The 22,360-nt window shown below is 41.5% G+C and overlaps 1 protein-coding gene across 3 annotated transcripts in view; it reads right to left on the reverse strand.

Moving 5' to 3' along the window:
- Arhgef9 (Cdc42 guanine nucleotide exchange factor 9) overlaps positions 1 to 22,360 on the reverse strand; it is a 304,200-nt gene that overhangs the window by 137,274 nt on the left and 144,566 nt on the right. Inside the window, exon 1 of one of the 3 annotated variants that reach the window (XM_050129937.1) lies at positions 17,532 to 18,076. The exons of the other annotated variants lie outside the window; for them this stretch is intronic. Coding sequence (XP_049985894.1) covers positions 17,532 to 17,561 — 30 coding nt within the window. The 5' untranslated portion in view covers positions 17,562 to 18,076. Of the gene's footprint in view, positions 1 to 17,531; positions 18,077 to 22,360 lie in introns of those variants that run through there. 3 annotated transcript variants of the gene reach the window in all.

Consider the following 22,360-nt stretch of genomic DNA (forward strand, 5'->3'; position numbering starts at 1 on the left):
AGGGATTAGAGGCAGGGTTTTAGTATATAGCCCTGGCTGTCCTTCCAACTCTGTAGACCAGGCTAGCCTTGACCTCACAAAGATCCTTCTGCTTCTGCCTGCCAAGTGCCAGGGTTAAAGCGCCACCACCACCACCTGGCTTGTTCTGCGTTTTGTCAGTAATGTGATAAATGCCCTCCTTTGCTCATATCCCTGTTACCATGATATTCTGCATCAAAATCCCAGAACTGATGAAGTTAAGGACCATAGACTCTCCTCTAAAACCCTGAGCCAAAATAAACCCTTCCTCCCTTAAGTTGCTTCTGTCAAGTATTTGGTCACAATGGCAAAAAAAGCAACTAACATGGTGACTAGCATAGCAGGAAAATGAACAGCAAATAGAAAGCTCCAGAAAAGAATCCCCCAAGAAGAGCTAGCTGCATCTTCTATTTAAATAGGATACTGTGGGCCTGCAAAATGTCTCAGTAGGTAAAAGTCCTTGATGCCAAGACTGACAGACTGACTTTGATCCCCCGGGAAAACTGACTTCTGTAAGTTGTCTTCTAACCACCACAAGGGGTCATGGCATGAGCACACATGTGCACACATGTACACACACACACACACATAAATAAATAAATGGATCAAAATTTTAATTAATTTTGCAGCTTCCTAGAAACTATGACTTTTATTGTGTACCAGTTTTGTGGCGATCTTGTGAGGGAAGTACAGCAAGAAACAGGAACCTAAAAATGTAACTACCCACACACAAACGTTTTTATCATTCTGCCCTGTTCTATTTTTCACTCCTTAGTTCTTAGAACTCCCATAATTTTTAAATTTGTTTTATTTTTACCTTTTAAAGGTTTTGTCTGCTTTATTCACTGTATAGTACCTAGAATAAGTACATAACAGATACTCAATAATATTACTGAATGTATAAATAGAGGGATATTTACACGTGGGGGGATGTGGGGGAGGGAGAGAGAAAAGCCTCCTTTTACATATGGATAAACTGGTATCCGGAGGTCTGAAGCAACTTTCCCTGGAAGAATTTCTGAAGCTTCCAGTCTTAGCCTATTGCCCTCACCTCACCGCATATCCGGTTCAGTAGCATTTCACCTGTGCAAAAAAAAGTTCTTGCAAATCCGTTTGCCCTCTCTTGAACCAAAGGTAACCTATAGTTTTCCCCTTTTATCGTCACACTTATCCATTCTACAAACATATACAAAATGTCTGCTGTGTATTCAAAAGTCACTTAGACACACCTAATTGCCTTTACGGCTATACATGTGCATGCACACACGCCAGCACACACACACAAGCACACACAATTGCCTTTACATACATGCATATGGATACACATACACACAGTGATGCGTTTCAGGAACACTCAAAGGGTCATTATGAAAGCTGTGTACTGCAGGCCTGACTCTGCAGAGTCAAACAAATTAATTGTAGCCTTGGAAAAGCAGAGACAAAACATCTCAGTTTCAACCTTAGGGGTACTATCATGAACACTTACAATTTAGAACAGGGGTCCAGAGATAACTGACCAAGGAGTATTCCAAATAATTTGCTAAAAGTGTTTTTCTGGATTATTAACTCTTCAGTTTAGCTACCTTGCAGATTTGGGACTTCCAGATCCATAGTTATATGAACCAATTTCTTAAAACTAAATCTCTCTTTCTTACCACTCCTTGTCCTCTCATCTCCAGAGAAGCCTAGATAATAAAGAAACTGAAGCATTAAAAGATTTAAATGATTGACCAAAATTACACAGCTGGTCGGGGGGGGGGAGGGGACCAAAAATTCTAACTCCAGTACTATTTTTACCTCGCCCTACAGCTCCTAGTTAATCCAGTAGAAAGCTCCTTTGATTCCATCTTTGAAATGAATATCAGCCTGTCCTCCTTTATTCTGCTCTACTATTTCTGCCAGTCTTTCAACTGAGCTCAGCTTCTCCACTTTCACCTCTCCTATTCATTCTCTCTATAGTCCATAAAAGTCATCTTCTCCAGTTATAAAGTCGCACCAAGTAACATCTAAACACTGTATTGCATTGAGACCAAACAGTGTTTGTTAGATGCCCAATATTACCATGCACACTCTGGAGCATGTTAATTCACTTAATTCGCACAGTAATCCTATGGCAATGAAAGATTAGGTTACGTGCTACAAGGCACCTAGTTAAGACGTGATAGAGTCAGAATGTGAATCCAGGCACTCTACTTCTTTTTCTTTCTTTCTTTGAATTTTTTTCAAAAGTTTTTTTTTGGCATTTTACATACCAACCACAGTTCCCCCTCCCTCTCCTCCTCCTGCTACTCCCCACCTCCCCCCCAAACCCCCCATCCACTCCTCAGAAAGGGTAAGGCCTCCCTTGGAGAGTCTACAAAGTCTGGCATGTCAAGTTGAGGCAGGACCAAGATTCTCTCCCCTGTATCGAGGCTGAGTAAAGTATCCTTCCATAGAGAATGGGCTCCAAAAAACCAGTTCATGCACTGGGCATCCATGCATGTCTCTCTTAGTGTCCTCCTTATTACCTAGCTTCTCTGGGGTTATGGATTGTAGCCTGGTTATCCTTTGCTTTACATCTAATATCCACTTATGAGTAAGTAGATACAATGTTTGTATTTCTGAGTCTGGGGTACATCACTCAAAATTGTTGTTTCCTAGTTCCATCTGCTCAAGCACTCTACTTCTGGAGTCCACATTATTGGCCACCTAACCACACCACCCTCAAGTACAGCCAATACACATCATCTCTAAGCTTACACAGTCCTACATGAGACAATACATGCATGATTGCTTTCATATATTTCTACTTACCTCCCTCTTGCCTTGGATTTTGGTCACAATGGTCTTTCCAAAGTATGTCACACTGTATCAACTGGAAGGCTTTTGTATTTGCTATTCTTTCTGCCTTCTCTCAGCTCAGAAAACTCACCATCTCCCTTGTTTTTTCTTGCAATCCAAATGCATCAAGATTTTTTTTTCTCAAATCCCTACACAGCTGACTCAGCTTAAATGTCACTTTTTGGCATGTCGGGCAAGTGCTTTAATAGGTTCTCTCCATCATGCCAATAGGACCTCTTAGAGACAGCTTAATGCTTTTCTGTTCCCCATTATCTGGTTTCTATTAGTTAATAGCTTAGTCACTCGTACAACTAGTCATGTTATAAAACACCCACATTGTGTTACTCAGTTTCATCAGTGTAACCAAAAAAAAAAAAAAAAAAAACTGGGCCTTCTTGGTCTCTCTTTAAACAAAGAATCCAGGAAGCCTTCGGATGAAGGAAGAATTTTTTCTTAGAAATTAATTATGGCTGGATCCCTTCACATTTAAAGAAGAGGAATTTGAGGTCTGCTCTTCTAAGATATGAATTCAGGGAAGTAGAAAATATTTTACCCTGTCCACCAAAAAGTGTCCCCTGTGACCTATAAGGAATAATACATGTTCCTCCTGCAGGTAAAGAATAGCATTGTTTATACAGTTCTTTCTTGGCTCTACTTGGCTTTACTAATGTGATTCTCATAGCCGAGCAGGATGACAGTTCAATATGTCACTGTGTCTGAACGTTTGGTCAAACATTAATTTGGGTTTGTCTATGAGGGCATTTCTGGCTATAATTAACATTCGAGTCAGCAGATTACATAAAGCGCACTGCTTATTCTGATGTGTGTGGGCCTCATATAATCAGTTGAAGATAATAACCCAGCTGACTATGGACTCAAACTTCTGAAACGATGAATACAAATAAATCCTTCCACCCAAATAGTTGAGCAACATACCAGAGCAACCAGAAGCTACTTCTATGACATACTGTCTCACAGATTATTTGTTTTATGCTTTATCTTCAGCTTAGAATGCCTATAATTCTTAGCACCCTACCGCACGCCAACTCTGCTATCTAAGAAGCTTAAAAGTATCACTTAAATACATCTTTTAATCAAAGTCCAGTCTAGTCCTCTTTAACCTTGTACTCCTGGATTTCTGATAATTATCTTCTTGATACTTACAGTGCTCAGCCCAGGTTGGATGCATTTCTTCTCTAGTCACTCCAAAACACCTTAAAGGGCTTGAGAGATGACTCAGTTGCTAAGAGCACTTGCAGCTCATACACAGGACCTGGATTCACTTTAGAGCACCCATAAGGCAGTGCACAACTATCTGTAACTCCGTTTTCAGGTGGTCTGAGACCCTCTTCTGGCTTCTTCAGGCACACAGTGGTGCACGTACATCTATGAACTCGCATCCATAAAGAAATAAGTAAATCGATCCATCCACAGGTCCCTTATAGGCTACCTCCACTACCCTAATCTACTCTTATTTCCTCCTTCAGGGTCTAGCCTGACATGGTTCACTTTGTAACAGACAGAGACCACTACAGAAAACCACAACCAATCAAAATGCAGTGTTGTAGAACTCAATCCCAATGAGTAACATCTACAAACCACCCCACACCTAAGGTTCGGAGAACATTGTGGAGGATGGGACAGAAAGACTGGAAAAGACAAACAATCAGGGAGTTTGCTCTGAGACTGTGTCTCCTAGGAATGACAGAAGCTAGACCCATACAGTCTCAACCACATGATTGCTCAAATGTGAATAGAACAAGGACAATACCAGTGGATGTGCCAACGTGGATGGGGAAAAGAACACAAGGTCCCAAACCCACACAAAGAACTATGGGCAGCTGAGGAAAGCCGAGAGTGGGGAAAGTGGTCTCCAAAGAAGAGGACATCCATTGGTTGTCCAGGATGAAATGGCACTAAAACATACATACAGGTAACATTATATAGACTGAACAGGTTATATTTAGGTGTGTGTGTGTGTGTGTGTGTGTGTGTGTGTGTGTGCATGCATGTGTATAATAACAATGAATGAAAAGAGACCCATGAATTCAAAGGAGAGCTGGAAGGGATACATATGAGGGTTTGGAGGGAAAAAAAGGGAAGGGGAAGTATAATTTCAAAAATAAACGAGTATAGAAATAGTTCTTAATAAAAAATAGTTTTAAGCACGTTGAAAACATAATTCAAATCTTGTTTGGATTGGCTCATATTTCCGTTTTATATAGCACCTAAGAAATCATAGCCAGTTGATAAACATTCATTTTCCTTAATGAGGCCTATTAAAATCTCTCACATAACAAATTATAGATGGAATACTTTATAAAAATAAAATCAGGTATCAAAACTTTTGAAGTAAAGGGAATTATCTGTGTCTGTACTTTCTCTTTCAAGGTCACAACGAATCAAGGGCATGTCACCTGGCAGCACTCACTGGACTCAGTGGATGCAAAAATGAATACATGAAGTTGGGAGGGAGACATGGTGGCAGAGGGTCTGAAAAGAATGCTAATGGAGACAATGGGTGTGGATATATGATCAAAAGGCATTGTTTACATAATAAATGATACATATTTAATGGTAGAAATGCACTGCAACATTGTTGTTAGTCAGTGCTAACAACTCTAGTCATAACTGGCCATTAATAAGAGACACAAAAGAATCTATTGCAGACATACAAAATGAGGCTTTATATATGTAGCAATAGACAAAAATTCTCTAAAACATAGTTAAACGAAAAGGAGAGTCTAAATTGCTATATATATGAAGTAAAGAAAAATGTGTATGTACTTGTAAAGGCAAAGACTATCTCTTCTTGAATGCCCAGGAGATTGATAACAGTAGTCGCCTCTGGGTAAAGTAACAAAGTAGAGGGTTTCAGCAAAGAAAGGAGACATACTATTCATCATGAAAATGTCTCATTCCGTACCTCAAGCTGGCTTAGAACTCTCTATGTAGTCAGGTTTGACATGAACTTGTAGTAGTTCCCCTAAGTCTCCTGAGCACTGAGATTATAGACATGGACCACCACACACAACTGCTTTATTTCTCGAATTCTGTACCCTGCACATGTATTAACTTATCCAAAATAAAGTTATATTTTTCATCCACCAATGACATAGAAAAGAAAACATATTGAGTTATTATTAAGTGTTGACATGTCAATTTTTAACTTTTCCCCCTTTCAATTAAGTATATGCCTTGGAGATTTTTATACATTACTACATATAGAGAACTGCCTTTTTTGTATGGCTCGAAAGAACCCTGAGGAATATAATATGATTAGTGAGTGATTCTTTGCATATGAGGCTGATTTTCTGAGCCAAGTGAGATGGATTTTTTGACTCTCAAGGAAACGTAAAATATTTATGTAGATTTATCTGTGTCAGGCACTGTTCAAGGTACTTTATGTGTATACTTATATTTTCTTTACAACTACGTTGTAAAAATGCATGTATTACAGCTATACTCCCAAATGTGAAGATAAAGACACCAAGGAGTGGATTGAGATACACAAGACATACAAGCAATAAAGGACCAGAGGAAACAGTTGATTGCAGGTAACCTGGGTCTTGGATTTATGCCTTTAACCATTACACATGTCACTGGCACCAACGTTGAAGACAAAAGCTAGAAGACTGTGTATGCTATACTGTCAGCACCCAGAAATTTACAATTGATCAATAAATTACAGGATAGATATATAGAGGGATGGGTAGAAGAATGTCATGTGTATAAGTGAGGGGTATTTAGAGAGCACAGATAATAGAAAAAGGAGTACAGTGGTCATGGGTGGGTAGCTTGTATATAATATAAAAATGTTTGACATCAGATAGATGAGAATTGGATATCTGATACTGTCATTTCATTAACACTGAGCAAGATGTTTAAATTATCTATCCTTGTTTCCCAACTGGACTAGATTATAAACTCTCAGAAGACAGAGATACACGTTTCAGTTTCCTTCCCCAATGCATCTCTCTAGTCCAGAAGAATGCTGGACTATAGAGAATATATCCCGTCAGCAACTGTGCATTAGGTTACAAACTAACAAATCAACAAATATAGAGAGACATAATGACTTTGTAAGAACTAATGTGAAGATTGGTTGAGAGAGCTTTCCATATAACAAGTACACAACTGGTAAGCTTCTTTTCTTTGGGCCCTACTAAATTTATCTCACCGAGAATGTACTGGCAATTGGGAACTTACTTCTGTGGATTCATTTTATTTAGATATTGAATATCTTTGTGGTCCTGGCTAAAGCACCCTTCCTCTCCAAACTTGCACTCACAATCTATCAAATGAGTGTTACTTAAGCACGTTACAGCTCGGGAGAATGCCAGATAGACGAAACCTTTGCTTTTCAAAATCTTAAGCTATGACTCAAGACATAAAGTAGGGATAAGTTAAAGAGAGAGATTCAGACTCCTATCTGTCCCTTCTCTCTTTCTGAGGCATGTCCATAGTAACTATGTAGCTTTATGTCAGGAATTTGCAATACTTTTTGTGTGGTGAGCCAATTACTAAGGACGTTAGACAGCATGAGCCATGTGAACACTTGTAACCATTCAACTTTGCTTAATTAGCCATAGAAAGTAAATGATGGCGTCTACGGTTCAAAGTATGTTATAAGCCCTGAAAATTGGGTTTCATAATTCCATATACTTATGCCACCAAAGATACCTGTTTTGATTTCGCCCTAACTATTTAAATACTATGAAACCCATTTTTAACTTGTGAGCTAACTCAGCCTGGCAGACTACAGTCCCTAATCTAAAGATTTGGGCAAAAGTGCACCTAAGTTGAACCCTATACCTGAGGCGGCTTAGAAGCAACATGAGCACTACAGAAAGCAAAGTCTACAGTGTTGCCCTGGAAGTTCTGAAATCAGATGACAAAATTGCTTGGTATGGAGACAAAATGGTCAGAAATAAAAGGTCCAAAAATAAAAAGCAATTTTTTTCTACTCTATAACAGGCCATAAGCTTTCCCCAGGACTCTGGAGGGAGACTAATTCTTACTCCTTAATGAGGGAAGTTCAGCCTCCATCCAAGAACCTCAGGCTCTAGTCAAACCTAAGAAAAGGACAAATGGCCATAACTCTGCTCCTGGACTGTGGGGAGCTCAATGAAGCCCCTTTCTCTTTCAGGATTTATGAGGCCCTGAGACAATACAAGGTCCCATAGTCTCCATCTTGGTGAACAAGCTTCATGTAATCTGATGTGGCAAGGAACCAAATTATGTTTTTAGCTACCAGCACTAACTTTTTAAGCCCAATTCGCCTCCGCTGGGGTTCAACCTTCAAGTCCCCAGGATTCCTCATATGTATTGATGGTGAGTACCAACACCTCAGTTTACATGCCTTTTAAACTGCCTAACAGATACATATCTTTGCACTCATCCCTTTCTGGTCCTATCTAGTGGCACTATCTTCCTCTCAAGACAGTCTTACCTCGGAGCTTTAACGACAGCCCCCACCCCTATGAACAGGCCCTCTCTAGCCAAAGACTTATCTTCCCTTAAATTTCCCACTTAGAGTAACTTTCCTCAGGATGTACATGATCTATTAATCAACAACAGAGACTAACCCACTTACAATCTAAATCCAATCTTAGCTCTTTAAAAGCTAGCCTTGTATGGAAACATTTTCTTTTTTCAAAGCCTCCTAAGTCTCAACCAAAAAATAGGGTATTAAATTATCAAAGGATAAATAAAAACATTATTAAAAAGAAAAAATAAAACAATCCAGTTCCTGGAACTTTATTAGCCTCAGGTCCAAGGAGCCTTTACAGATACCATCGTGATATTATTCTAACTGTGGGGACTCCTGCTGCCACACAACTAAGGACCTTCTTGAGCAGGGCAGAGTTTTGTGGAACTCGGTTCCCCAGTTTGACCATGAAGTTAAACCTTTTGATGAGGCCTAAAACGGATCAGAGGAAGGGTAAAAAGACTGGGTCCTTGAAATGGCATGGGCCTTAGCTATCCTAAAGTATGCACTTATGGACTCCTTGGTACTAGTTCACCCTGACCTTACTACACCCTTTTCTCTGTAATGTACATGAGTAAAAGAAAATAGCACTGTGAATATTAACAAACCTTGTGGCTCAGCAGGTCCCAGTTGTTTATGTGATATCCTTTACATACACCCAGGCAAAGGACTAAAGTACCTAGTAGTTTCAGTAGGTATCATCACCAGACAGAGGACTCCTCACTAAAACAGAGAGGGTCTATTCCCCTCTTAGTTCCTCAGCCCCTATAATCTAACAATGGTCTGCCTTTCATTTCCAAAACCCCTCAGGAAGTGACTGAAGCTTGTAAAATTGAGCATTATGTAGCTTGGCTCCACCAATCTTCTGGAAATGTAGAAAGGGCTCAATTAACCCTTAAGAGATCTCTCTCTAAGCTGTGTTCAACACTCAATAGTCTGGCCTACTCTTCTCCCAAGTGCACATTTGTGATTTCACATGACTCCCAATTCTACAACTCACCTCAGCTCCTTCAAAGTCCTTTGTAATCATCCCTCCCTTCAGACAGACTCTGGACTAGATTCAGATATTCAGCATCTATTTCAGCATATTATCACTGAAGCAAACAATCAAGGCTGTCGCTGAGTACCAGAACAAGCACAGTGCAAGACTGAATCCATCTTCCAGAAATGGCTTTTCACATTAACCCTGGAGACTGGCTCTCTCTTAAGCCCTCCCCCGACAAAACAAAAAGCCACTCAACGCTATCAGAAATGAATTCTATTAAATCCTTCTAATGTCTCCAACTACACTCAAACTGCAAGGCCTATCACTATGCATTGGGGGGGGCATAATTAAGACCGCTTCACCCACAAGAAGCTCAAAAAAAAGCTATTCTTGGGAGGCTCTTGGTTCTTGGAGATCTGTCCACTCTTCTAGAGAAACCTAAAACTCTTCCATGACATCCCCAGACTCCAGTAAGGAGCCAAGACTCACTCTGTCACTTTTTTGAGTTCTGCAACATACTTTTATAACCTTCTCTTCTCCTTCCTTTGCCATCTTACAGAATCCTACTCCGTTGAGAGAGTTCGTGTTAGACCAGTTTCTATAGGGAGACTTGTTCAACTATTCCTGGGCATAGGTCATCATGTGCCTTGAGTTATACTATATTGGGGGGCCTTTTCACTAGCATTCCACTCATAACCTCTATCTTAAAACCAACCCTTAACCCCCGCCCCCTCCAAACCATTCCTTTGCCTTTCCTAAGTCCAAGGCACTGAAAATCTCACCTGGATATCATTCTTTTATCCAAATAAGCCAGGACTCTCCTGATGTTCTCTCTCCTGACCCTCCTCCCTTATATTTACACATCTCCTGGCCTGAAAATCTCCTCCCAGATCTCACAGGACTCCTCTAGCACACTTCTTGTTTTTAACTTAGTTCTGTGACTGGTGCGTTCCTGGTCACAAGCCACAAAGCTCTCAGGAAAGTCAAATGTTACCATCCTCACCAACACCTGCCTCCCACCACCGAGGACTGGTTTACTCTCCAAGCAATGTCACACTTCTGCCCTTGAACTCCTAGACCTACTAGCTCCTCCCCTCCCCAGAATTCTCAAATCTCTTATGCTTTATAGTCTTACGACTGTATGACAGATCAGCAATGCCAAACAGGTCCCCAGATAGGAATTCACTGCTTCGCAGTTGGGAATCATTTCCAGAAGGCAAGAAATATTCACTCCCTTGTCCATTATTTGCCTTTGCTGATATGTCAAGGTTAGAGGAGAGGAAAAAAAAGGTCAAAAATAAGAAGAAAAATTCACCACTCTTTAGTAGACAGATCCGAACTGCTTGAAGCATAACCCAGTGATTTGTGATGTTTTATGCAAACAATTAGAGCCTAACTTATAATGGTTCCTTAAGGGAAAGGCACCTCAAATGGCTAATCTCAAGAAGGGCAAGTGGTGTTATAAATATTATTGCCACAAAATAACGAGTGCCCCTTGAACTCTTTTTAGATAGATCCCACACAAATGGCCCAGGAGGCAAGCCTAAATCATTTCTCCCAACCGCTACAAAGGCCTCCATTCAGCGATTTTCATTCATATTCATCCACACCCCCTCAGAATTTGCCTACATGCTCTGGCCGCAGTATGTATTATGTTTTAAAACCTTTATAACGATTCTAGTCTGGTAAATAATTTTATACCCCACCCTCCACTTTAGGCTCATCATTTCCATCCTGATCTGTGGGTCTGATCTAGGTTCGGAGACCTAAAAAGAAGATTCAAGTTCTGTTTCCACCTCTCACTTTCCCGGCTGTATGTCATTTTAAGACTCTTAGTTCATTGTGTCTACTGTCAGATAGATACGACTCAACTGTCAAGAGTGCTTCTCAATCCCAAGTTCAATATACAGATCTAGATATCCTACTAGATAGCTACAACTCAAGATTGTCCAGATATCAGACTCAACACCTGGGCTCAGCCTCAGATTGTGTTGACCGTCTGCCTTCTCTAGCCCTTCCCCAAAGGCTGCTCACTCCTCCAGTTTGCATTGCTCATCTCAGTGAAGAACGTCACCCTCCACTTGGTTTCACAAGAATACTCTTGTCGCTGGAAGCAAAGTAGAACAAGATATATCATGACAGCTTCTCTGCTATCATTAGCAACAGGTTTTGTCTCACAATCTAATCCTATGCAGCCTGCAATTCCGTACATCTCTACTGGCAGACATACAGGTAAAGTCATCGAGACACTGACTGCAGGTATCACCTAACATCCAATTCTTTCTCTTCTTCGTGTCAGAAATCCCAGTCACAAGTTTTTGGTGTAAACTTTGCCAAGCAATGTAAATTATAGCGTCATTTAGTTTCCACTGCAGATCAGAGTAGTCATAGCGCAGGTTTTCAGTGACGTGCAAGTAAAGGTATCAAATAGGACTTGGGAGAAGATACCTTCATTCTTTTCCTCCTCTTCTGCTCTTATAAAGTGTGGGTATTATTAAGTTTCTGGAGCTTCAGCACTTCCTGGACCAGGAAGAGTTGCATGCTATGAATACTGGAACAGAGGAATCTTAAAAGACTCCCTGAATCTGCTCTACTGGCCCGCGGATGCTTATCTCCTCATTTCTTGTGTGGAAAAATCAAACGCTCTGTGTTTGAAGCCAATGAAGATGCATCTCTGTAACTCATAGCAGGATCGAATACTGTTAAACTTACAGTAAGCTGGTCATTTCCTTTTGTCTATACAAAGCATACTACAAACCCAAATGCTATGACTTACAGTGTCATAAGGATTCGACAAGGAATTCATCTATAAGAAAGAACTCTGTCATTTTCTTTAAAGCAGAAGCAAAGTGAGCATTGGGCAATGGGAAGTGCAGAACCCTTGGAATGGACAGTATCAGTATACAGTATCTACAGAGAATTTTTTAAAGATTTAAAGTTAAAATATATTTTGTTACCACTATGCACCAGCAACATAAGCAACTGCAGTACAAAACAATCTTCCCTTTAAAAGGTGTGTAGCTCGTCAAAATATTCAAACAATGGTTGTTTTGACACACATATGTATAGTATATACGTGTGTGTGTATGTATTTCAAACTACCATCTTTAATTACTCATCCTTTTCTAACATTCTACTTTACAGGAAAGTCATCGTTCCCTCCATGGTGGTCAGTTTCTGTTAAACCACCTGGAAACGTGTACCCTCAACTGACAAACTGCCTCCATCACACTGCCTATAGGCATGCCTGTGGGGAATTTTCTTGATTAATCCCTGGTATGGGAGGGCCCAGCTCACTGTAGGTGGTGCCACTCCTAGGCTGGTGGTTCAGCGTTGTGTTAAAAAAAGCAAGTTGAGTGTGCCATGGGGCGTAAATTATTCGCAGAGTTCCTTCAGTTCTCCACCTCCAGGTTCTCGCCATGGGTTCCCGCTTTGGCTTCCCACAATAATGAACTATAACCTGTAAGCCACATCAACCTTTTACTTACCCAGGTTGCTTTTGGCCAGTGTTTTACGAGAGCAACAGAGAAGCAAACTAGGACACTCCCCCACACAAACAGAATTAACTACATATGCTCATTTGGTTCTTTCATTTTATTAAGGTTCAGAATCATTAAAGGTATTTCTAGATGCGTTTATAAAATCCACAATTCCTCTTGTACTCTATGTTGTGGATTTTAAATGTGGGTTTGAAATAAACAGTGATAGCATAGTGATTAGGAAGACAAAGAAACAGAACAGACATTTCTGTTACTCTATATGATCAACTCAGGAAATTCGTTTGTGTTTTTAAATCTTAAAGAACAAGACAAAGCTAGGTATAGGGTACAATATCTTTGTTCCATGGCACACAGGTGATAACTCTGAATTCATATTTCTTTAAAATAGAAATGCATTGTTCATTTCCATTAATTGTTTTAAAATTAAAGAACAAATAATGAAAATGAAGAATAGTACTGATCATTGCACGATTATTACTGAATATAATTTTGTCATACAGAAGAAAATATTAAATATTGATTTAGCTGGGTGGTGGAGGTGTAAACCTTTAATCCCAACATTCAGGAGACAAAGGCTGGTAGATCTCTGCGAGTTCAAGGTAAGTTTGGTCTACAGAGTGAGTTCCAGGACATCCAGAACTATACAGTGAAACCCTGTCTCAAAATTTTTTGATTCATTCTAGATACCATACCAAATTTCCAAACCATTAATATTATACTTAATTTTCTTGGAAGATCGGAAATCAAAGCTAATTGACTGAAATGCTAACTAAAACCACATCTCTATTACCTACACTAGTGGTTAGGAGTCCAACCCAAATCATTCAAATCATTGATTTATATGAAATACGCTTGTATGTATATAGTTATTCTTTGTTCTTTCTAACCCAAGTCTCATCCATCTGAGTGCCTCAATAGGTAATAAAAAGTAAAAAGACAAACCATTTACAAATTCTACTGGTAACACTCCTTTCATCATACACCATCATCTCTACCATTATCCTCATGAGCCAAACCATCATTACCTCTAATCTGAACTACTGAAATAGCATCTTCACAATTCTTGTCCTTACCCCACTATCATCCAGTCTTCAGATAAAATATAAGTCAGATCAGGACCCTCATCAACTCAAAAGCTTTCAATGTCTCATCTCAGTCATAAAAAATCCCCATATCATGTATTGATCTATTTTTCTTTTCTTTCTGATTTCATCCAACATTTTTCTCCACTTACTAATTCCTTACCTGCTATATTTTGTTTCTTAAACAAGCCAGTTAGATTTTCTTCTCGTTGGTCCTTATATCTAGCATCCTCTTCTAAATATGCATATGGACCTTACGTTCTTTCGTATTTTTATTTAATTGTTCCTTAACCATAAAGGGTTTAACTGATCTAATATATCATCCCATTCTCATCTCTGCTCTGTTTTCCTGAGTGCTTAACACATCTTGTCATATTATATACTATTTTGTGTGACTGGTTTGTTATCCCCCATCAACCTACTAGATTGTAAACTTCCTAAGCATAATTTGTAATTTATTTTTGTTCATTGCTCTTTTCTGTAACACATCTATGCAAATTCATAGCAGATAGCCTAAAATTTTTTAAGTAAATCAGTGTCTACAATAACACCTTGAAAATAAAGGTACTTCTATTCATGGATAAGAATAGTAAGAAAGGCATAAAAATCAGGCCCTTATTCGTAGACTTGTGACTCTACACAGAATGTTATTTTCATTCTAGACATAATCTGTATTTCAGTGACAACTATCATTTCCGGAGGAAGCTATAAATCAGCGTACTGAACAATTTATCATCCAACATGAACTCACAGTTAAACATCCTGCATCCACTAAAAGACAGCAATTTCCGTAAACTCTTTAAACTCTTCAACAATATCTTATGAGTTACATGGTAACATGTGAGTTAATTTACAGCTCTCAAATGTGGGGGAAAATTCAATGTGTAGTGTAAATAAAAGGGCCATATTACAAAATGGTGACTACATATTACTCCCCATTTTTCTCTCACAATCCTTACTAGTTTATTTTTTTATTTAAAAAGGTTTTCATACAATATATTTTGATCATATCCTTCCCCTCCCCCTACTCCTCTCAGACACTTCCCAACTCCCTACTCACCCAAATTTATGTTTTCTCTCCCTCCTCAACAAAAACCACAAAAAAGAAAATAAAACAAACAGAAAAATAAAACCTGCACAGATTCAAACCAAACAAAATTCCAGCACTGAGAAGGAAATTTGGACATAGACTTCTACCCCTAACCAAGAAGCTGAAGTTGACACCTGCTAGGAAAGAGAAAATCCATTTTTTTTCCAGTAGAGTATCACTGGGCATATCAACATCAATCCAGAGCAAGTCCTGTGCCCAGGAATAGTTAGTCGGTTTACTAGTTAACTTTTTTTTTTTTTTTTTTTTTTTTTTTGGTTTTTNCGAGACAGGGTTTCTCTGTGGTTTTGGAGCCTGTCCTGGAACTAGCTCTTGTAGACCAGGCTGGCCTCGAACTCACAGAGATCTGCCTGCCTCTGCCTCCTGAGTTCTGGGATTAAAGGCGTATGGCACCAATGCCCGGCTACTAGTTAACTTTTATCCAACATTTACAGGGAGGAGTGTTGGTGGTCATTAATAATCTTATTTGAGAGAGAGAAATATTCCCAACAGCAAACACCATGGTAAAGACTAAAGGTTTTCTGCCTCCCTGGCTAAAATAATAGTATATCACCCTCTATCAAGTGGCTAGGTAAATGCTTTGTTGGTGGTGGTTTTTCGAGACAGGGTTTCTCTCTGTAGCAGTCTGGCTGTACTGGAACTTGCTTTGTAGACCAGGCTGGCCTCAAATTTACAGAGATCTGCCTGCTTCTGCCTCCCAAGTACTGGGATTAAAGGCATGCACCACCATGTTCAGCTGGTAAATGCTTTTATCATAGAATAGTCATCGCTTTGGTCCCCTAAAATCTTGTTGAGTTTTTTCCTCACCAAGCAACCTTTAATCCCATAGTGATATGCGAATATGTCATTGGCTTCTTTTAAAATTGGGAAAAGTTCAAATTCTCCATCAACTTAATCTGTCTCCAGCACATGGTTGTGAGTCCTGACGTGCCAATCCATTTGCAAGAGGAGGGAACTCTCGCCCAGCCCCAGCTGCCACAAATGACAGAACTTGCATGGAATTTTTCAGGCAACTGTTACAGCATTTGCTCCTACTGGAGAGTCTTTCCCTGATTCATTCTTTTCTACCTTCCTCAGCGCCATCTGAAACAGTAATTGGCCGAATGCTAAGGAAGGACAGTGAAGGAGAGTCAGGAGACTCCAATTTACCTCCAAAGAGTTTGTGGCCTTGAGCAAATCTGTTCCATTCTCTGTGTCCTTTGGTGTGCTGGCTAGACTCCAAGGACTCTAATATCTTTACCTGCTCTCACTTTTACTGGTTCTACAAACATTTGATTTAGCCTTGTGAGTCCCCAGGGAAGGAGAGAGTTCTGGGGAAAGGAACTGGGTAAGCCCTTGTATTTAATGACAGAAACTAGCTGCCTTTAAGAACTACTGAAAGAGGAGAGCCTGAGAAAACCCCAAGGAAGGGAGAAGGGGAGTTCCCTTGCATACATTCCTAGCCCACACCAGATTCTCTCCTTCCTTTAAGAGTAGAAACAAAAAAAGGAGTTCAAGATCAATTTGTGTGTGTGTGTGTGTGTGTGTGTGTGTGCGTGTGTGTGTGCCCAATTGCTTCGGGCTCTCTTGCTTTTGCTGCAGATTGTGGGTGGCAGTGCAGAAGTATGTGCTGACACCGGCACCAGCGCCTGCTGACCCAACCCAACTGCCCTCCAATACCCCCTGTCAGTACTGAATACAAAGTCATTGTGGCCTTCCACTCCCCAGTGCCCCTAACCAGACTTGGACTGTCCCTGGCTGATTCAGAGAAGCCTCAATATTCGGGCACCACTTCCTCTCTGCAAAGGGAAGTCATTTCAAGGTCTCCAGGTATAAAAGGGATCACCGTGGCATAAAATGAGCTGAAGATGATACTAAACACACACCCACACATACAAACAAAAGCACACACTCCATCCATCGGTGGGGGGTCTGCTTGTTGAATTCCCATTTAGAGGATGAGGGTTTCTGAGGCATCTCTCCTTGACAAAGCCCTAAGTGTGGACTGGGTGAGACCATCCCAGGCAAGGATGCTTTGCAGGTCTTTCCCAGATAGCTTCCACCTGGGTAGTTCTGGGCCCTAGAGCTGTCTAGGGGTGACAGGTACGCACAACCTAGTTAAGGAGGTCATGCAGCTATCCTATAAAGCTCTCTACAATTCTTGGTTCTGTGGCTGCTCCCCTCAACCCCTTGCCAGCCTGCTTTCATCCTGAGAGTTTTACTGTAAGACCCTTGCCTCTTTGGCATCCCAGGTGTTACCTGGGATGCTCTTGGCCACTTCATCGATCCCCCAGTTTGAGCCTACCCCAGCCTGGGAGGGCGGCAGAAATGTCTGGGGGAGGGGGGATGGGAGGGGTCTTTACAGGTCGGTCAGGCAAGCAGAGACTCCTAAAATGGCTACAGGAAGCTCACTGGTGTCTGAAGGACAGTGGCGAGGGCGGTGGGCAGAGGTATGGGGGCTCCTGGTGTGGAGGTTAATTTGAGGGGTTTGCGGTTGGATTGGAGGATTAGGGCTCATGCAGGGAAAACTAGAGCTATGTGCACTCACCATTCCCGATCCGCCTCTAATCCACTGCATGGTGTCCACGAAGTCCAGCTTCTGTGAGGCCGGGCGGCTGGCGCGGGTTGTCGCGGGCTCACTGGGAGGTAGGGCTGGGCTGGAGGAAGCGAGAGCCCCAGCGCCCCCTCCGCCTCCCCTCCTCCACGGCTCTACAGCCGAATCCCCTCAGCCTGACCTAGCCTTCAGTTAGGTTGTTTCTTGCCGGCGTGCGGGCTGTGCTTCTCCACCCTGCGGCTTCCCAGGGGGCTTGACAGGAAGGAAACACGCAACTGGGGGAGGGGGTCCCAGTCAGCCGCCTTTGTCTTCCTCCAAGGCTTGCAAACTGAGGGGTTGGATGCAGGCGAAAATATAGGGGGAATAACCTCCGCCAAGGGTAAGGCAGCTACCACCCCTGCCTGCCCTCCTGCTGCTCCCGATTTATATGCAGTTTATTGTGGGGCTTCCCAATTATGTTGACTCAGCGGAAAGTCTTCTCCAAAGTTGCAAAAGGTGTTGGGACAGTCTCTAAATATTAAGATCCTGGCCCACTGAAACCATGCCAGTGACTTCCCATGCCTCTCTCCCTAAGCCCTTCCTCTGTATATTGTCCTGGTGCCCTCTCTAGTGTCTAATCTCTTGCGCTTTTATCTGCATTACTTTCACTTCTCAGAATAACCGTGGAAAAGCAAGCATCATTATCTCCATTGTACAGAAAAATAAAAGGCGGTTTGAAAGAGGGAAGGAACCTGTATATGGTCACATAAAAAATAAAGCTCTGACTTTACCCTCTGCAGCAGCTTTCCAAACTTCTTTCAGCTCACTGTGGTCTCTCCCCCCACCTCTCTTTCACACACACACACACACACACACACACACACACACACACACACACACACCATTCCAGTAGTCTCCTTTGTATCTTCAGGAATATAGTGGGGAGTCTAAATGATGGATGAATTTTCTCTTTGCTTATTTGGCTGAGAATGATAAAAACGTTTATCAACAGAAACTGCCCGCCTTTTCATGACGCCAACTCTGGGAAATAAAACCTAGGCCTGCCCTTTTACATCTGCTGAGAGTTGAGGTTGTCAGCTCCAATCACACCCATTATTATTCTGTCTCATCTTCCATAACTCTGTGAGGTGAACAAAATGGAGTTTCCATTACTCCCTCTGTTATATGCATGTACACTGAAGACTGAAAGACATCTCTGCCCAAAGTAACACAGAAAAACAAGAATCCAGGGTTCCTGGCTTGCCCCGTAATATAGGTTGTACTGGTTGCAGCTGCAGTAAGATAGAATTTAAAAGTGTGATATTAGAAAGAAGCTCCTGGAGGACATCGTCATGAAGCCATCACTAGCATGGTACACACATAGACTTTTTGACCTCTCCTTAGGAAACTGTTCATTTTATCTAACTCACTGTTTGGAGCAGTCACAGTTGGCTGAAGACTAAAGCTTTGCTATGACCCCAGGCACTGGAGGCATACAAACAGAAGTGGAAGCTCAGTTGCCCTTTGCCTGGGAATCTTGAATTAAATGGGGCTTGGTTTGAATAACCTATCAGTTTCCTCCCAAGTCTGGAAGTCCAGGGATCAGTGATTCTACAGTGTCTCATCATTTTCTCACCCATGGGTCTTCATTTGTGCTGTGTCTTAGATATGCCTTGCCTGCCAGCCAGCTTGTCTGCCAGCTCATTGAGATTATCATGATTCTGTTAAGAGATGCAAATGGCTGTGCAACCTGTTGGAAGCTTCCCAGGAATGCCACCAGAGATGAGCCCTATCTCACTCCCACTTAATATTGTCAGTTGAGAGGGATAACTTTTATTTCCTGGTTGTACAGATAAAATTGACCCTGCTGATGACAAAATTTTAGGTTGAAGTCCAAACCCTTAATACTGAGAACTGTTATTGTATTTGGATGTAGGGTCTTTAATGGTGTAAATGGGTTAAAACGAAACCATTAGGGTGGGCCTTTATCCAGCATATTCAATGACTTTATGATGAGGAAATTTGCACAGAGACAAGTAGAGGGTGAAGACCACGTGGAAACCCATCTATAAGCCCAGGAGAGACCAGAAGAAATCAAAGTTGACTTTGAACTCAATTTTCTGGTTCCCAAGATTATAAGAAAGTTAAGTTCTGATAAGCAACTAATCTGTGGTTCTTTGGTTATGGCAGCCATAGCTAATGAGTGAGCTGGATCTATGTATGTTTTTCAATCTAGTCATTTAACTGGAATTATATTTATTTTTAATCTTCAATATTTTGAAGGAGGCAATAATAAGTTCCTGACCTTGGTATTTTCTACAACACTGAGTGGCACATAAAATGTACAACTGATTGATTTTAGTTTTTATTTTACTGTTATTGTTTGTGTGTGTGTTGTGGTGTGTGTGCGTGTGTGTGGTGTGTGTACATGTGTGTGGCTGAGTGGAATTGGGAGTAGGGAGGAACACCTCAAACCTATGACTCCAGATAGTGCATGAAGTACAGTAGGAGAAAAAAGTGGTAAAATTGGGAGCACAAAGGGAGCTAAATATGGAAACACACACCTGTATTCCCAGTGCTTGGGAAGAAGAAACAGAATTGCCACAACTTTGACACTAGCCCAGTCTATAAAGCTATAATCCAGCTAGGACTATGTAATACGACCCTACGAAACTCAACTGCTTTTTTTTTTTTTTTTTTTGGTTTTTCGAGACAGGGTTTCTCTGTGGTTTTGGAGCCTGTCCTGGAACTAGCTCTTGTAGACCAGGCTGGTCTCGAACTCACAGAGATTCACCTGCCTCTGCCTCCCAAGTGCTGGGATTAAAGGCGTGCGCCACCATTGCCCGGCGAAACTCAACTGCTAAAGACACCATGTACTTATGTCACAGAACATGGAGCTATCAAGGTGTGACTGACCTGAATGCTTCATTTCACTGGCTAGCTTTTATAAATGCTGGAAGGTGCTATGTACGCTACTGGAAGAGCAAAGTGATCACCAGTTTTACCCAGCTTTAAGCCCTGTGATTTAACAATAATGATTGACCTGGAAAGACTCATCCACCAGGACAGTAATGATACAAACATCACGAGGGTAACCAACAACCTTCTGATTGTACTTCAATCCCACTACAGAGGATTGGCACTATTAAAGTCCAAGAAGCTGTGGTTAAACATGTCATTAGTCCCAGAGGAAAACCTCCTACTGTTATTTTGCGAAATGGACATAGTATTAAAGCATTCCTAATATGATGATTAACAGAGACCAACAACTGGCCAAGTTACAAAGATACTGTGGAATATTACCATCTAGGACTATATAACTATATGACACCCTTACCTCCAAAAAGTCAGACATATGATAGAAGAGAAAGAAAAAGGAGTGCAAGAGCCAGAGTCTGTGGATGAATACAGTGCCCTATGGGGTCAGCAGGGCAGCTGCCCATGTGAACTCACAGAGATTGTGACAGTATGCACAAGCCCCCATGAAACCTCAAATCAAACCAAATCCCAAGATGAGGGGAGGCAGGCTTGAATCCCCACCCGTAGCTTAAGAGTTATTGGCTGTTGACAGCTGTGGGGAGAGGGTGGTCCATTTTCTTTAAGAGTAAATCCCCTGATAAGTTGACCATGTTCCAGTGGAAGGCCACAAATTGAAGAACCTACGTGCAGCACAGATTCGACTTGAAGAATGAAAACAAAGGTGGATGGTTCTAGGAGGAGTTCAGAAGGGAATTAATATGATCAAAATATATTACATAAAATTATGGGGTACCCTCATCCATTGCTGGTGGGAATGCAAACTTGTGCAACCACTTTGGAAAGCAGTGTGGCGGTTTCTCAGGAAATTCGGGATCAACCTACCCCTGGACCCAGCAATGCCACTCTTGGGAATATACCCAAGAGATGCCCGATCATATGACAGGGGCATTTGTTCAACTATGTTCATAGCAGCATTATTTGTAATAGCCAGAACCTGGAAACAACCTAGATGTCCTTCAATGGAAGAATGGATGAAGAAAGTGTGGAATATATACACATTAGAATACTACTCAGCGGTAAAAAACAATGACTTCTCAAATTTTGCATGCAAATGGATGGAAATAGAACACACTATCCTGAGTGAGGTAACCCAGACCCAAAAAGATGAACATGGGATGTACTCACTCATAATTGGTTTCTAGAGATAAATAAAGGTCAGTGAGTCTATAATTTGATCTCCTAAAGAAGCTAAATAAGAAGGTGATCCCAAAGAAAAACATATAGCTATCCTCCTGATTATGGGAAGTAGACAAGATTGCGGGGCAAAAAATGGGATCTTGGGGGTGGGGAGGGAGGGAGGTAAGGGGAGATGGGGAGAGAAAAGTGAGAAGGGGAGGTTGGGGGGAACTTGGGAAACGGGATGTTTGGGATAAAGGAAGGTTGGATAGGGGAGCAGGGAAGCACACATCTTAATTAAGGGAGCCATCTTAGGGTTGGCAAGAGATTTGGTGCTCCCAGGTGCCCAGGGCGATGTCCCCAGTTAGTTCCTGGGGCAGCTGAGGACAGAGAACCTGAAATGACCCTATCCTATAGCCATACTGATGAATATCTTGCATATCACCATAGAACCTTCATCTGGAGATGGATGGAGATAGAGACAGAGACCCACACTGGAGCACCGGACTGAGCTCCCAATGTCCCAAGGAGGAGCAGAAGGAGGGAAAATATGAGCAAAGAAGTCAGGACCACGAGGGGTGCACCCACCCACGGAGACAGTGGGGCTGATCTATTGTGAGCTCACCAAGGCCAGCTGGACTGCGACTGAAAAAGCATGGGATAAAACCGGACTCTCTGAATATGGCGGA

Source organism: Alexandromys fortis, unplaced genomic scaffold (assembly GCF_014885135.2).
Source record: "Alexandromys fortis isolate MF-2015 unplaced genomic scaffold, M_Fortis_MF-2015_v1.1 scaffold_317, whole genome shotgun sequence".
Classification (NCBI taxonomy): Eukaryota; Metazoa; Chordata; class Mammalia; order Rodentia; family Cricetidae; genus Alexandromys; species Alexandromys fortis.